The following is a 15,313-nucleotide window of genomic DNA, read 5'->3' as shown; positions in this document are numbered from 1 at the left end:
AGCGGGCCCATTCAGTGTGTCAGTGTGGTGGGGGGAATGTGTGTGTGTGTGCTGGGGGTGGGTCATCCAATCATGTTGACCTGCTGCTGTAGCTCCTAACATGCTTTGGTGTTGGCTATTAATATTCAGAGAGAATTAGAGCACCGCAGAGGGCCTGGGGCTAGGGGAGGGTGGAAGAGAAGAGGGGGGCTGGGGCTTGGGCTAGGGAGGGTGGAAGAGAAGGGGGGCTGGGGCTTGGGCTAGGGGAGGGTGGAAGAGAAGGGGGGCTGGGGCTTGGGCTAGGGGAGGGTTGGAGAGAAGTGGGAGGCCCTGGGGCTAGGGGAGGGGGTGAGAGAGAAGGGGAGGCCCTGGGGCTAGGGGAGGGTGGAAGAGAAGAGGGGGGCTGGGGCTAGGGCTAGGGAGGGTTGGAGAGAAGGGGGAGGCCCTGGGGCTAGGGGAGGGGGTGGGAGAGAAGGGGAGGCCCTGGGGCTAGGGGAGGGTGGAAGAGAAGAGGGGGGCTGGGGCTAGGGCTAGGGAGGGTTGGAGAGAAGGGGGAGGGCCTGGGGGAGGGCCTGGGGCTAGGGGAGGGTGCATAGCCATTACTATGTACCCGTACTCCCCATTTAAAGTGCCACCAGCCATCACTGGTGTACAGTGTGTTTATTACCTGGGATGTGTGGGTCCTCCAGGTCCGTGGGGATCTTCCATTGGTCCACTTGCAGTTTGAGAGCGTTGACCTCATCTATGTCACCTGGAACCCTGTGAGGTCAGGGGTCAGAAACACATTAGACTCCTCCTTCCTTCCTCACAGCATTTCTATCCCTTTACCAATCCCTCTAGCTCATTCATGTATTGCTCTTCCTTTGTCTGGTCTCCATTAAGTACTAGCGCCCAGATTAACAAAACCTTCTTAAGATATTTCTTCTTAACTGACTTTTTTCCTTAACTATTTTATTGGTCATATACATGTGTTTAGCAGATATTGCGGGTGTAACGAAATGTTTGTTAAGCAAAGTTGCTATTCCTCAAAAAGGTTATTGGAAATGGTCTTGCGCTATTTCTTCTGTTTCTCTGTAAGCAAAAAGTTAAGAAGAAATTAGATTCTTGAAAATAAAGTTTTTGGAAATGAAATTCCAAGATAGCTAAACCATTGTCTTAAACTCAGGGCAGTGAGAGAAAAAGCTCATGAAAGCAATAGAATATGTTATTTCACTCACAAACTTCATCTGAAAGTTTCAGTATTGATTATTTTAAACCCAAGAACACGTTTTACATTACATTTACATTTAAGTCATTTAGCAGATGCTCTTATCCAGAGCGACTTACAAATTGGTGCGTTCACCTTATGACATCCAGTGGAACAGCCACTTTACAATAGTGCATCTAAATCTTTTAAGGGGGGGTGAGAAGGATTACTTTATCCTATCCTAGGTATTCCTTAAAGAGGTGGGGTTTTAGAACAGTAATATCAGTATGAAATATACTAATATGATTGCCATTGCTAGCTAGATAGCTAGCTAAAACAGTTGCCTAACAACAACAAGATATTTGAGAAATTTGTAAGAAAATCATTACATCTTAAGATATTGTTGAGGAATTGCACGTAGGAACTATCCTATGAACTTCTTATTTTTTTTCTTAAGAAACTTCTTAAGTTTTTGCGTAAGAAGTGTTTTGTGAATCTGGGCCCAGGATCTTCACTGACAGGCATGTCTAATACTACTAACTCCTCCCTCCTTCCCTTTACCCCACTTCCACTCCTCCCTCTCGCCCTCCCTACCTCTCTCCCTAGTGTTAGTGAGTGAGAGGTAGGTACTGACCTGAAGATGCCCTCTATTTGGTCTCCATTAAGACCCAGGACCTCCTCAGAGAGGCGTGTCTGGACCCAGGGCAGCTGGCTGTCGGGGTAACGCTCCTTCTGCAGTGACATCACTTCCTCCAGGGAAGAGCCAAACATGGAGGGGCTGAAGATGGCGTTCCTGGCGTGTTTAATCTCCTCCAGACACGGCTTCTGCAACCCCTGGATTACAACACAGGCAGATACGTCAATCAATCTATCAATTAATCAATAAATCAAATGTATTTTATAAAGCCCTTTTTACTTCAGCAGTTGTCACAAAGTGCTTAAAGTTACCCGGCCTAAATGCCAGAGCATGCAATGCAGAGGCAGAAGCAGAGTGGCCTGGAAAAGTTCCATAGAAGGAATGAACCTAGAGAGGAACCAGGTTCAGAGAGGTGGCCCATTCTTTTCGGGTAGAGATTTAGAGTACATTTGTTTTTTTCTATAAACTAGGGTACAAATGAGGATTTCCTATACTGGACATTAAGATACAAAGGGGGAACATGGCTATATTCAATACAATTCACAAGTTGATTTAAAACCTATCTTTAACCTTTTATAATGGTTGGTTTTTCAGTGGCAGGGACTGGGAGACTAGTCAGGATCGAGGCAAAGATGAACGGAGCAAAGTACAGAGAGATCCTTGATGAAAACCTGCTCCAGAGTGCTCAAGACCTCAGACTGGGGAGAAGTTTCACCTTCCAACAGGACAACGACACTAAACACACAGCCAAGACAATACAGGAGTTGCTTCAATACAAATCTCTGAATGTCCTTGAGTGGCCCAGCCAGTGCTCGGACTTGAACCCAATCTAACATCTCTGGAGACCTGAAAATAGCTTTGCAGCAACAGTCCCCATCCAACCTGAGAGAACTTGAGAGGATCTGTAGAGAAGAATGGGAGAAACTCCCCAAACACAGATGTGCCAAGCTTGTAGCATCATACCCAACAAGACTCAATGCTGTAATTGCTGCTAAAGGTGTTTCAACAAAGTACTGAGTAAAGGGTCTGAAAACTTATGTAGATGTGATATCAGTTTAAAAAAAAAAAAAATGTAACAAAAATGAACAGTTCTGCCATAATATAAAACTACGGCTCTTGAGGCGAAGCCCAAAGTCACATATTACACACTATGTTTAGCAACTGCGTGTTTACTGAAAAATAATGGTATTCATAAATGTATCTAAATTCATAATTAAAAAATATGTTGGATTCAAGTCTCCATCTCAACCAAAAAGAAAAGTTAAAGAATATGATTAAATCAAATCAAACTATATTAAAGTGCATTTAAAGTTTGATTCGATTTGTTCCTATTCTTTAACTAATTTTTAGTTGAAATGGTTGAAATGGAGAGGTAAATCAAACATATCAATTCTACATTTTAAGGGGAAAATAGAGCATGGTTAAAGGATGAGGAAAAGAGAGCATGGTTAAAGGATGAGGAAAAGAGAGCATGGTTAAAGGATGGGGAAAAGAGAGCATGGTTAAAGGATGGGGAAAAGAGAGCATGGTTAAAGGATGAGGAAAAGGGAAGAGAGAGCATGGTTAAAGGATGGGGAAAAGAGAGCATGGTTAAAGGATGAGGAAAAGAGAGCATGGTTAAAGGATGAGGAAAAGGGAAGAGAGAGCATGGTTAAAGGATGAGGAAAAGAGAGCATGGTTAAAGGATCAGGAAAAGAGAAGAGAGAGCATGGTTAAAGGATGGGGAAAAGAGAGCATGGTTAAAGGATGAGGAAAAGAGAAGAGAGAGCATGGTTAAAGGATGAGGAAAAGAGAGCATGGTTAAAGGATGAGGAGAGCATGGTTAAAGGATGAGGAAAAAGAGCATGGTTAAAGGATGCATGGTTAAAGGATGAGGAAAAGAGAGCATGGTTAAAGGATGGGGAAAAGAGAGCATGGTTAAAGGATGAGGAAAAGAGAACATGGTTAAAGGATGAGGAAAAGAGAGCATGGTTAAAGGATGAGGAAAAGAGAGCATGGTTAAAGGATGAGGAAAAGAGAGCATGGTTAAAGGATGAGGAAAAGAGAGCATGGTTAAAGGATGAGGAAAAGAGAGCATGGTTAAAGGATGAGGAAAAGGGAAGAGAGAGAGACAGCGAGGGAAAGTGAGAGCGTTCAGTGGGTTTGATCTTCCTTCACAAGGGCATAATCAGTACTATTAATCCCCCGGTAGAGGCTCTGCTCTGGGGTTAATACCAGTCAAACACTGTGCCTCAGGCTACAGGCTGCATTCAGGGTGTGTATGTGTGAGTCCACCAAGTGACAAACGGTCTCTATTACCACCCTGCAGAGATGCTGGCACATGCTACATGCCTCACACACGCTATGCCAACCACCAGTGCCCGCTATCACAGGCTGACATCGCCACGGGTGATAGGCGACAGGAACACACACACACACACACACACACACAAACACACACAATTAATTACACTACCCACCACTATCAATCCATATTTTCACTCTTTCATTCCCTGTCTATTCGTCTTCCTCCCTCTCCATCCCAGTCAATTCCTTACTGCTCCTTTGCTCTGATCCTCCCTCTATCCCTTGGTCTCACTCTCCATCTGTCTTTCCTCTGTCCCTCATCTTCCCTTTCCTTCAGTTCAGCCCTCTGTCTGTTTCTGCCTCTATAGAGGCACTCTATAGTGTAGACAGCAGATGACTGCCTCACTGGCCCCCTCCTGTGGTCGGAAAGAGAGAAGCACCATTCCATGACAGGAAGTAGAATTATTGCTCCATGGTCACATTGGGGCCTGTTTGAGAGGATGTAATGTTAGCAAACTTTCAAATAGAAATGTATTGTGATATATAACTGATATTAGATAGAATAAAGAAACCTGTCAGCTCTATTCATTCTATTTCAATCTCCAATATTCAAAATATTTCACATGAACTGAGCTAGATGTAGCCCACTGGGCACAAACTGGTTAAATCAATGTTGTTTCACCTAATTTGTCAACATATTGTGATGTGGAATCTACCCGGAAAATACATTGAATTAGAAAAAAGTAATTAGCATAAACTATTGTTAAGAGGATAACATTTCAACCACAAGATCATGTCATCATGGTAACCAACTTTCAAAATAGACAAACCTTGCATAAAATATGTTGAAATTGTACCTTTGAAACAACGTAGTGCAGGGTGGTATACCGTATTTTACTATATACCGGTATTTATCCACGGACCGGTTTGGGTTTTTACTTTACCTTCTATAACAGTATTTGAATGTTTGGTTTGTTAAATGTGATACGCCGTGTGTAACGTCCATGTTTTATAGTTTAGTCCCTCATCCCTCTCTGCTCTCTCAATTCAATTCAATTCAAGGGGCTTTATTGGCATGGGAAACATATGTTTACATTGTCAATGCAAGTGGAGTAGATAATATGCAAAAGTTAAATAAACAATAAAAATGAACAGTAAACATTACAACCACAGATGTTCCAAAAGAATAAAGACATTACAAATATCATATTATGTATATATACAGTGTTGTAACGATGTACAAATGGTTAAAGTACAAAAGGGAAAAAAAATAAAAATGGGTTGTATATACAGTGGTGTTTGTTCTTCACTGGTTGACCTTTTCTTGTGGCAACAGGTCACAGGTCTCTCTCTCTCTCCATGCTGCTTTCCACACAGACCTAGTGTTGCTTGACCACGAGACACTTGCGTTTAGTCTGCATGGTCAATGCAGCACATGCAACAATGTTGATGACAACGATGTTGTTTCCACTTTGATCTAAATATAAATCCACAAGCATTCTATAATTACAATATTAGTTTGTGTTTCTTACATCTGCAAACAGCTAGTTTGTATTTTCTTAGCACTAATGCTAATCGCTAGTTAGCTGGCAAGGTAACTAGCTAATAAAAGTACTGAGCCACAGCAAACGTAGCTAGCTAATACAGCCTGATACCAGTGCTGGTGGAGGCCTAAATCAGCATGTTGTTTGTGCAACAGTATCTTCTAAATCAAAGAGGAAATAGGCTAAGCATGAATACATTGGCTACATGAATAAAGATTTAATGTAGCCAAAGATTATAGTGTCCCCTAGGAAGCACTCACATCACTTTGGTTCCTAACCTGTCACAATAACTCATCCATGGCATTTTCATTTGTTGTCATGTCAAACAACACTGTATTCAAAGTGCCCATTATTATTTATATTCTAACTATAGAATTAGAATAAACTTTATATTTCCATGACTCCAAAAGTTCACCAAATGTTTTGATCTAAATCGCAATTGCAACATTTGGTTAAAAATAAGGCCTAGTTTTATTGCCCATATTGTGGCAGTGTGGAAATGATCTCAAATGAGTGCAGGAAATGCAGAAATTGATGGAAATGCAGGAAATGATTTTAGGTTGAAGTTGAATTGAACAGTATAAAACAAGCAGAAAGGAGAAAGACCCCTTTAAATCATTTAGAATGTATGTGTTGCCACCCTAGGATCACTCACTACTCATAAATCACCCTAGGATCACTCACTACTCATAAAGCACCCTAGGATCACTCACTACTCAAAGCACCCTAGGATCACTCACTACTCATAAAGCACCCTAGGATCACTCACTACTCATAAAGCACCCTAGGATCACTCACTACTCATAAAGCACCCTAGGATCACTCACTACTCATAAAGCACCCTAGGATCACTCACTACTCATAAAGCACCCTAGGATCACTCACTACTCATAAAGCACCCTGGGATCACTCACTACTCATAAAGCACCCTAGGATCACTCACTACTCATAAAGCACCCTAGGATCACTCACTACTCATAAAGCACCCTAGGACCACTCACTACTCATAAAGCACCCTAGGATCACTCACTACTCATAAAGCACCCTAGGATCACTCACTACTCATAAAGCACCCTAGGATTACTCACTACTCATAAAGCACCCTAGGATCACTCACTACTCATAAAGCACCCTAGGATCACTCACTACTCATAAAGCACCCTAGGATCACTCACTACTCATAAAGCACCCTGGGATCACTCACTACTCATAAAGCACCCTTGGACCACTCACTACTCATAAAGCACCCTAGGATCACTAACTACTCATAAAGCACCCTGGGATCACTCACTACTCATAAAGCACCCTAGGATCACTCACTACTCATAAAGCACCCTAGGATTACTCACTACTCATAAAGCACCCTAGGATCACTCACTACTCATAAAGCACCCTAGGATCACTCACTACTCATAAAGCACCCTAGGATCACTCACTACTCATAAAGCACCCTAGGATCACTAACTACTCATAAAGCACCCTGGGATCACTCACTACTCATAAAGTAAATGTAGAACTTTTATTAATCAAAAATATTAAATACCGTCAAATACCATCATACCGTCAAAAATGTGAAAAATACCATTATATGATATTTTGGCCAAACAACGTCAGATCTTCAACGTAATATCCACTATAAGAACCGTACCCAATTCTCCACGTTGAAATTACGTCTTGTGCCCAGTGGGAGGCTAGTAGTCTGGTTTACGCAGGGATATTAGATGGTCCGATCACACAAATTGCCTGGGTGCCAAACGTCTGGATGGATAATGTAATTTATCCGCGTAGTAACAAACCCCCACCTTACAACCCATGCGAGCCCATGTATTCACACCCCTTGCTGGCGGATATTTTTTTTTGCAGTTTTAAAGCAAATTTCCTGCAATTCTACAAATTTTGCATGGGGCAGAGATTTATTTAGCTGTTTTAAAGCTAATCTCATGCAATTTTACACATTATTCCAAAAATATATACAGTGCATTTGGAAAGTATTCAGACCCCTTGACTTTTTCCACATTTTGTTACGTTACAGCCTTATTCTAAAATGTATTAAATTGTTTGTTTTCCTCACCAATCTACACACAATACCCCATAATGACAAAGCAAAAACATGTTTTAGAATTTTTTGTAAATGTCTTAAATAAAAAAACTGAAATATCACATTTACATAAGTATTCAGACCCTTTACTCCGTACTTTGTTGAAGCACCTTTGGCAATGATTACAACCTCAAGTCTTCTTGTGTATGATACTACAAGCTTGGCACACCTGTATTTGGGGAGTTTCTCACATTTTTCTTTGCAGATCCTCTCAAGCTCTGTCAGGTTGGATGGGGAGCGTTGCTGCACAGCAATTTTCAGGTCTCTCCAGAGATGTTTGATCGGGTTCAAGTCAAATGCCTGGGCCACTCAAGGACATTCAGAGACTTGTCCTGAAGCCACTCCTGTGTTTATGCTGGCTTTGTACTTAGGGTCTTTGTCCTGTTGGAAGGTGAACATTCACCCCAATCTGAGGTCCTGAGCACTCTGGAGCAGGTTTTCATCAAGGATCTCGCTGTAATTCGCTCTGTTCATCTTTGGGCGCCAGATAGCCTAGTTTTTAGAGCGTTGGGCCAGCAGTAATAGAAAGGTTGCTGGGTTGAATCCCCGTGCTGACAAGATAAAAATCTGTCGTCCTGGCCCTGAACAAGGCAGTTAACCCACTGTTCCCCGGTAGGCCATCATTGTAAATAAGAATTTGTTCTTAACTGACTTGCCTAGTTAAATAAAGGTAAAATAATAATAATATTTCCCTTGATCCTGACTAGTCTCCCAGTCCCTGCTGCTGAAAAATATACCCACAACATGATGCTGCCACCACCATTCTTCACAAAGGTTTCCTCCAGATGTGAAGCTTGGCATTCAGGCCAAAGAGATTAATCTTGGTTTCATCAGACCAGAGAATCTTGTCTTTTAGGTGATTTTTTGGCAAACTCCATCCAGGCTGTCATGTGCCTTTTACTGAGGAGTGGCTTACATCTGGCCACTCTACAATAAACGTCTGATTGGTGGAGTGTTGCAGAGGTGGTTGTCCTTCTGGAAGGTTGTCCAATCTCCACAGAGAAACTCTGGAGCTCTGTCAAAGTGACCATCGGGTTCTTGGTCACCTCCCTGACCAAGGCCCTTCTCCCCTGATTGCTCAGTTTGGCCAGGGCCAGCTCTAGGAAGAGTCTTGGTGGTTCCAAAATTCTTCCATTTAAGAATGTTGGAGGCATCTGTGTTCTTGGGAAGCTTCAATGCTGCAGACATTTCTGGTACTGTTCCCCAAATCCGTGCCTTGACACAATCCTGTCTCGGTGCTCTACCGACAATTCCTTTGACCTCATGGCTTGGTTTTTGCTCTGACATGCACTGTCAACTATGGGACCTTATATAGACAGGTGTATGCCTGTGCAATCAATTGAAATTACCACAAGGGGACTCCAATCAAGTTGTAGAAACATCTCAAGGATGTTCAATGGAAACAGGATGCACCTGAGCTCAATTTTCGAGTTTCAAAGCAAAGGGTCTGAATGAGGTATTTATATTTTTTGTGAATGGGCCTAGCCCTCACCCTCCGATCCAACAGTTCCCAGATGTGATTGATTGAGATCCCATAGAGATCCCAAGTACAGCGTCTGGTTGCTCCTCATTACACACCACAGACCAGCAAATATTATTTACATCATCAACATATGAATCACTACAAAACTTATTGTATGACCTCTTATACACTACAGTGGGGAGAACAAGTATTTGATACACTGCCGATATTGCAGGTTTTCCCACTTACAAAGCATGTAGAGGTCTGTAATTTTATATCATAGGTACACTTCAACTGTGAGAGACGGAATCTAATTCAAAAATCCAGAAAATCACATTGTATGATTTTTAAGTAATTAATTTGCAGTGTGGTGACATTTTTTGTTGATTTCACGTTGAATTCATGTTAGTTGACAACTCAACTAAATGTATATCAAAACTAGATGATGAACTGAAGTCTGTGCCCAGTGGGCAGTAGAGAGACGCCATTATATTACAACCCATTTAAACCAGTGGAGTGGCCTGATAATGATTGGTACTGGTCTAAAACCGACAGCTAACTGGGCTTGTATCGATCGGAACTGGTTTAGTGAGTCAGTTAGTCAGATAGTGTTTTTTTAGGTCAGGGCGAGCATAGATGAACAACGGAATGGAACGTCCCCCAGGAGATGGTTTCCATGACACCCAACCTTCCCTCCACACCCTCCCAGCCTTACCCCCTTCTCTCTCGCGCACACACACACACACACACACACACACGCACACACACGCGCACACACACACACACACACACACACACACACACACTCCTCCGTCTGGGAGCCTGATAAACAGAGGCAGACTGTAGAGTTGTGATCTGGTATAAAAACACTCAGAAGATACATTTGCCTAAAGGGCCCCTGTAATTGGTGGACTAGTTAAGAAGCATGTGAGCATGTGTGTGTTTTGTGTGTGCTTGTGCGTTTGTGTGTGTGCCGTGTTGTCCCAGCAGTCTCAGCAGGAGTCCTGCTCCAGACATTTACATTAATAATACACTACATTTTGTACACCGCTTGCTGAAACAATAACTAAATTAAGACAAATACACACACACACGCACACACAGCTAGAGGGAGATGATTCAAATGAGAGGCTAATGAAATGGAAAAACAGGAAGTCCTTTGTCACACAAACAGTAAAATACTAAATCAAAGGATAAATGATGAGACTTAGTGGAGTTTAGCTTATCCTCTCATTCACCTATTATTATCTGACCCTGCTGGTCATCTATGAACGTTTGAACATCTTGAAGAACAATATGGCCTTAATGTCTATGTACTCTTATAATCTCCACCCGGCACAGCCGGAAGAGGACTGGCCACCCCTCAGAGCCTGGTTCCTCTCTAGGTTTCTTCCTAAGTTCCTGCCTTTCTAGGGAGTTTTTCCTAGCTACCGTGCTTCTACACCTGCATTGCTTGTTGTTTGGGGTTTTAGGCTGGGTTTCTGTATAAGCATCTGCTGATGTAAAAAGGGCTTCATAAATACATTTGATTGATCTACTTATTAAAATTCAGAAAATAAGAGCCGAAAGCAGCAATACAAGTCAATGGTGACATACCGCTGAATGTGTGTGTATGTAGTGTGTGTGTGTGTTGTGTGTAAGTAGCATGTCATTGTGCCCCATATTCCCCTCCCATTCCCATCCCTGGGAGCATTCCGATATGGAATTCTTAATCAGATGGCGATGGGGTACGCCGTGTTATCAGGGTGTGTACAGTGTCTCTGTTTGTGTGTGTGCGTATCCGTGCGTGTGTGTGTTTGTCTGTGTGTGTGTGGCGTGCCTGAGGAGGGGTGTTAATTAAGTGGCGTGTGTTGTTGCCTTAGGGATGGCTAGTAGTTAGCTACATAGACCTTGTTACTCCCCTTGGTTACTGTGCTGTCAGCCAATTAACAGCTAGCTAACTAACCCTGCACTAACTGCGTTACGGCTAAAAGGGGAGGAAGATGAGCAGACTTGCCCCCCAGACACAGCCCCGCCAGGTACAGAGACAACAGACAGACATCCCAGGAGAGGAAGATTAGAAGGAAGAGAAAAAAAACAGGGAATAACCAAGCACAGACCTTCTTCGCTCCGGTCAGAGCAGCCTTCTGCAGTTTACGGTAACAGTATTTGGCATAGCCGCTGATCGCCACTCCTGGAAGAAATAACACACACACACAGAGGTTAGTTGTTAGATCATACAGCAACGTGTTGTAATTACCGAAGAGACGTGGACTCAAAACACTGGTACAGGAAGGAAACAGAGATAATACACACACACACACACAATAGTTCATTACTGGAGGGTAACACTGGTCTAATTCTGGAAACACACCATACTGCTCCAGGCCACTGTCCTCCTGACCCTACAAGAACACACGCACACAAACACACATACACTGACACAATGTTCAACCATCAAGTTCCTGTTGTCTACATAGTTACATACACACAACAGCAGGATTTCACTGAGGTAACAGTCCTAGCAGTTACCAGTTACCCTACACTAATGTAAAAAGACTGAACTGATGCCCAGGACTCTCCCCTTAGAGAGACTGCAGTGCAGACAGATGTAATATGGGTCAGAGAGGAGAGGTGGAGAGAGAACCTCCTTTCAATCAGATAACAAAATGATCTAGTCAAATGAATTAGTAGACACCCATATGAAAAAAATACTATAGCAGACTGTGCTCTAAATACTGTAGTATTACTATATTTAAAGTATACTTTTTGCAGAAGTATACTGTAGTATTCACTGTAGTGTTTTTGTGGACATCCCTGTAGTACACTGTAGTAAAGTTTACTATAGTATAAACACTAATATTACTATAGTAAAAACTATATTATAAACTGGGTGGTTGGAGCCCTGAATGTTGATTAGCTGAAAGCAGTGGTATATTAGACCGTATACCATGGGCGTGACAAAACATTTATTTTTACTGCTCTAATTACATTACATTACACCCGTTATAATAGCAATACGGCAACCTGGGAGTTTGTGATATATGGTCAACATAACCCGGCTAAGGGCTGTGTCCAGGCACTCTGCATCGCGTCGTACATAAGAACAGCTCTTAGCCGTGATATATTGGCCATATACAACACCCCTTCGTGACTTATTGCTTAAGTATACACTACCGTTCAAAAGTTTGGGGCACTTAGACATTTCCTTGTTTTTGAAAGAAAGAAAAAAAATTGTCCATTAAAATAACATCAAGTTGATCAGAAATACAGTGTAGACATTGTTAATGTTGTAAATGACTATTGAAGCTGGAAACGGCTGATTTTTAATGGAATATCTACATAGGCGTACAGAGGCCCTTTATCAGCAACCATCACTCCTGTGTTCCAGTGGCACGTTGTGTTTGCTAATCCAAGTTTATAATTTTGAAAGGCTAATTAAACATTAGAAAACCCTTTCGCAATTATATTAGCACATCTGAAACCTGTTGTTCTGATTAAAGAAGCTATAAATCTGGCTTTCGTTAGACTAATTCAGTATGTGGAGCATCAGCATTTGTGGGTTTGATTACACTCAAAATAGCCAGAAACAAAGAGCTTTCTTCTGAAACTCATCAGTCTATTCTTGTTCTGAAAAATGAAGGCTATTCCATGTGAGAAATTGCCAAGAAACTGAAGATCTCGTACAACGCTGTGTACTGCTCCCTTCACAGAACAGAGCAAACTGTCTCTAACCAGAATATAAAGTGGGAGGCCCCGGTGCACAACTGAGCAACAGGACAAGTACATTAGAGTATCTAGTTTGAGAAACAGACGCCTCACAAGCCCTCAACTGGCAGCTTCATTAAATAGTACCCACAAAACACCAGTCTCAACGTCTGTGTGCACCATTAAAATGCATCGCCACAGCCAGCTAGCCACCACACACACATGCACGTAACCACACACATCACACACTATCTCTCATCCAACCTTTAGTATCGTTAAGGGGGTCCATGTGTCTGTAGATGTATCCCTCCAGGTAGGAGTGGAAGCGAGGTGTAGGCGGGAAGAAGGCCAGACACACAGCCATGAGCTCCCAGCCCCTCTCCAGACTATCGTAGCGGAAGTTCTCTGTGAGAAGTAGTGAATGAGGTTAGTGTTCATTTGACTTCAGGTTGACTGTGCATCAAGCCTGTGTCTAATGAATTAATAGGTTTGTTAATTATGTGTCCAGTAGTTTACACACTGTTAGTGTTACACAGTGTGTGTGCACGTAGCTGTGTGTGTTCAGGTGTAAATCTGGCCGTGTGTGAGTGTGTGTGAGCGTGTGTGTGTGTCTGTGTGTGTACCTGTAGTCTGACGACACAGCTGAATGTAGAGTTCATCACGAAGACCCTGGCTGCTCCAACCACGCACTGCCACCTGGGAAGAAAAGAGAGGGAGGGGTAGAAGAAAGAGAGAAAGGACAGAGAAGGGAGAGAAGGGAATTATTAAAAGTCACATATGTTTCCATGATGTGCAGAATTAATAAACTGAAGGAAAATTGAAGCTTAAAAGACATAAATGCATAAAATAACAGAGTAAAAAAGTAGAGAAGTGAGAAGCAACACAATGAAAGTAAATTCAAAGAGAGACATGAACAAGTAGAAGCAGAGAACGGAGAGAGAGGGATAATAAAAGGGCCTGTGCAGACCTCTAGGGCGATGTTCAGGGGGCCAGTCTTGGCGCGAAAGAGAGAGAGAGAAAGACAGAGAGGAAATGAGGGGGGGTGGAATCATTAGGTCATGTTTATTTCCTTAATGCACAAAATCAGAAACTGAAGATAAATTGAAGCTTAAAGCACATATATGACACATGGCTGCAGAAGGGGAGACAATGGCTCAGTCCAAAATGGCACCCTTTCCCCTTTTAGTGCATTACTTTTGACCAAAAGTAGTGCACTATATAGAGAATAGGGTGCCATTTGGGATATGACATAAGGATATCAGAGAGTCTGCAGACCTCCAGGGCGACATTGAGCGGGTCAGTCTTGGCCCGGCGGTCTCCCATGTAGGTCTGGATGAGTTTAAAGATCTCCACCGCCTCTCTCTTCACCGCACGGTCTGACGTCACGATCATGGGCTTTTTGATTGGCTCACTGCTCCACGCCAGCATGTTGGCTATGGACACCTTGCGCCGGAACAGACCCTGAGAGGGAGGAAGAGGAGGAGGGGGAGAGGAAGGAGGAGGAGGAAGGAATGATAGGTCAATATTTAGCTTTAGTTATACTAGATATTATATAGATGTGTTTGTGTGAGGCAGTGAGTACTGAGAGTGTGACTGTTCCTGTGTATTTTAAATTGTAAAGCGGCGTGTGTGTCTGTAATATATCAGTGTGTGTTAAAGTGTAAAGTTAAGTGTGTGTGGGTGGGTGTACCTGTGTGTGTTTGTTAAAGTGTTTGGAAGCCCAGTTCTCAATGTCGGTCTCGGAGGACGGCTTCCTCAAGGTGAATTCTGGGAACACTCCACAGCTGGCACTGGGCATCATGTTCCGAGCATTCCGACTCGCCTCGAACTGAGCACACGCTCCAAGATCCTCCGACTGAGGGAGAGAGGAAGAGAAGGAGAGACAGAGAGAGAGGGAGGGAGAGAGAGAGAAAGCGAGAGTAAGGTTGAGAGGGAGAGAGAAAGAGAGAGGTTGAGAATCAGAGAGAAAGAGAGAGGTTGAGAATGAGAGAGCGAGAGAGAGACAGAGATAAAGAGAGAAAGAGAGAGAAACAGTAGCAGTAGACAAACACATGATGTTAAAAGGGAATGCTGTGAGGAAAGAGAGAGTAGAGGACATCTTTTTTTCCCTTTAACGTCTCATTTTTTCTTTCTTTCTTTCTCTCTGCTCTGAGTTTGAGTAGCACTGTATTCCTTGGTAAGCACTTTCAGGCCTGCTATTTTCCACTAACCCCCGCATCTCCCTAACTGCCTACCCCCTCCCCTCTCGCTCTCTCTCATCCCCCACCAGTCTATCTCTCTCTTCCACCCTCTTTCTCTCTGATGGTTGATATGGGGGCAGATTTCTCTTATGTGAGGGCTAAGTTAAGTGTGTGTGGGTGTGTTTGTGTGTGTCTTACAATGTGATGGGAGATATAATGAGAGAGAGAGAGAGAGAGAGAGAGAGAGAGAGAGA

At 42.9% G+C, this 15,313-nt stretch overlaps 1 protein-coding gene across 1 annotated transcript in view; it reads right to left on the bottom strand.

The window, feature by feature from the left end:
- The window catches only part of LOC115108763 (rho GTPase-activating protein 39-like), a 118,947-nt gene that overhangs the window by 1,565 nt on the left and 102,069 nt on the right, over positions 1–15,313 (bottom strand). The window contains exons 10-17 of the mRNA XM_065008518.1: positions 14,570–14,734; positions 14,155–14,340; positions 13,847–13,873; positions 13,503–13,575; positions 13,144–13,284; positions 11,292–11,365; positions 1,800–1,999; positions 647–738 (exon numbers count right to left, since the gene is read on the bottom strand). Of these exons, the coding sequence (XP_064864590.1) occupies positions 647–738; positions 1,800–1,999; positions 11,292–11,365; positions 13,144–13,284; positions 13,503–13,575; positions 13,847–13,873; positions 14,155–14,340; positions 14,570–14,734 (958 nt within the window). The remainder of the gene's footprint in view (positions 1–646; positions 739–1,799; positions 2,000–11,291; positions 11,366–13,143; positions 13,285–13,502; positions 13,576–13,846; positions 13,874–14,154; positions 14,341–14,569; positions 14,735–15,313) is intronic.

Source organism: Oncorhynchus nerka, linkage group LG24 (genome assembly GCF_034236695.1).
Source record: "Oncorhynchus nerka isolate Pitt River linkage group LG24, Oner_Uvic_2.0, whole genome shotgun sequence".
NCBI lineage: Eukaryota > Metazoa > Chordata > Actinopteri > Salmoniformes > Salmonidae > Oncorhynchus > Oncorhynchus nerka.
This window is presented reverse-complemented; position numbering and strand designations above follow the sequence as displayed.